This window comes from Phalaenopsis equestris, unplaced genomic scaffold (assembly GCF_001263595.1).
Source record: "Phalaenopsis equestris unplaced genomic scaffold, ASM126359v1 Scaffold194884, whole genome shotgun sequence".
Classification (NCBI taxonomy): Eukaryota; Viridiplantae; Streptophyta; class Magnoliopsida; order Asparagales; family Orchidaceae; genus Phalaenopsis; species Phalaenopsis equestris.
In genome coordinates, this window is record NW_018214833.1 from 1 (window position 1) to 1208 (window position 1208).

A 1208-nucleotide genomic window follows, 5' to 3' on the forward strand; every position below is an offset into this window, starting at 1 on the left:
CACTCTTTCATTTCCTTGATTATTTTTCATACAATCAGATAGAGTAAATGTTGTTAGAATTAAGGGACATATTGATCCCAGTAAATGGGATTAAAATGACATTTAAAAACTATCTTTAAGGTGTTGTTTAGCAACAGATAAGATTTAACTTGCTAGGATTTAGTAAATCCTGCAAATCCGGATTTACTGAATCATGAATAGGTTAAATTTGAAAAACTATCTGGTGGCAACAGATTTACTAAATCCTATAAATTTAATGAAACTGTCTGGCAACATAGGGAAGAAGATGACCACTGGGAGGAAGAGATAGCCTTATCACAGCTTATCGCCACAGTTGTTGCCGAGCCGCGCCTTAAATCCGAAGAGGGCAAAGTTAAATCCACCAACTCATAGGATTTAATAAATCCAGATATTACCACATAAGTCCGTGAAATCACCGCATCTCAGAATTTATTTTGTCGAAAATGAGCTTCTGACAAGATTTCCCTTAAATCCTGCCTAAATCCCACCATAAATTCGTTGCCAGACAGCCCCTAAAGGTCTCAGTGTTTCACTTTCAAGCACAATAATGTCACTTACAACTGGTACAATAATGCTAGCTACTGAAACAATAATGTCACTTACAACCGGTACAATAATGCCACAATATCATTACCCAAAATTTTTATAATCCCATGTTTCCATTGGCAGATCTTCTCTTATCTGGCCCCATATTATAAACCACTGAAACGAATGAAAAGAAGAGGCAATACAAGTAGAGGTAGAAGGATTTACCAGCGTGACCCTCCCAAGCGCACTTTGGTTCCCTTGAAAGCTCACGCCGACCATCTCGCAGTCCATAGCTAGAGCTTCCGTCAAGCTGCCCAATGTCAGGACTCTTTCAGACCAACAGATAGATAGATAAAGAGAGGGAGGGAGAAAGAACCTGCAGTCATCGGAGGTGGGAGCAAGGATTGCAGGAGTGGAAAGCGAAGCCGCAGGCTGGGAGTTCGGCCTCTCCTTACGCTTACCGAGCGCGGAAGTTGAACGGATTACGTTATCGAGGGTAGCTGAATTTGGCAAGGGTTTGGGGTTGCAGCGGGATTTCAGCTTCTCCTGAAGATTGGCCCAGTTAGGGTTCAGAATCGTCGCTGCTAAGCCGCCGGCTTTTTCACTTCCGTCCTTTGCCATGCTGCGCGGAGTACAAGCGTTTTAGGGTTTCTTTGAGC

The 1208-nt window shown here is 42.6% G+C and overlaps 1 protein-coding gene across 1 annotated transcript; it reads right to left on the reverse strand.

Moving 5' to 3' along the window:
• Positions 1–126: 126 nt before the first annotated feature.
• LOC110034956 (RNA exonuclease 4-like) lies at positions 127–1202 on the reverse strand. The gene is made up of 2 exons (XM_020739195.1): positions 926–1202; positions 127–859 (listed from the first exon to the last, which is right to left on the reverse strand). The coding sequence occupies exons 1-2, from the start codon at positions 1168–1170 to the stop codon at positions 652–654; spliced, it is 453 nt and encodes a 150-aa protein (XP_020594854.1). The 5' UTR covers positions 1171–1202; the 3' UTR covers positions 127–651.
• Positions 1203–1208: the final 6 nt, after the last annotated feature.

Bases quoted from the DNA above. Each gene is read 5' to 3' on its own strand.
- LOC110034956 (XM_020739195.1), bottom strand. From the start codon at position 1,170: ATGGCAAAGGACGGAAGTGAAAAAGCCGGCGGCTTAGCAGCGACGATT. The intron at 860-925 runs GTTCTTTCTCCC...GACATTGGGCAG, and splicing joins CCCACCTCCGATGACTGCAG to CTTGACGGAAGCTCTAGCTA.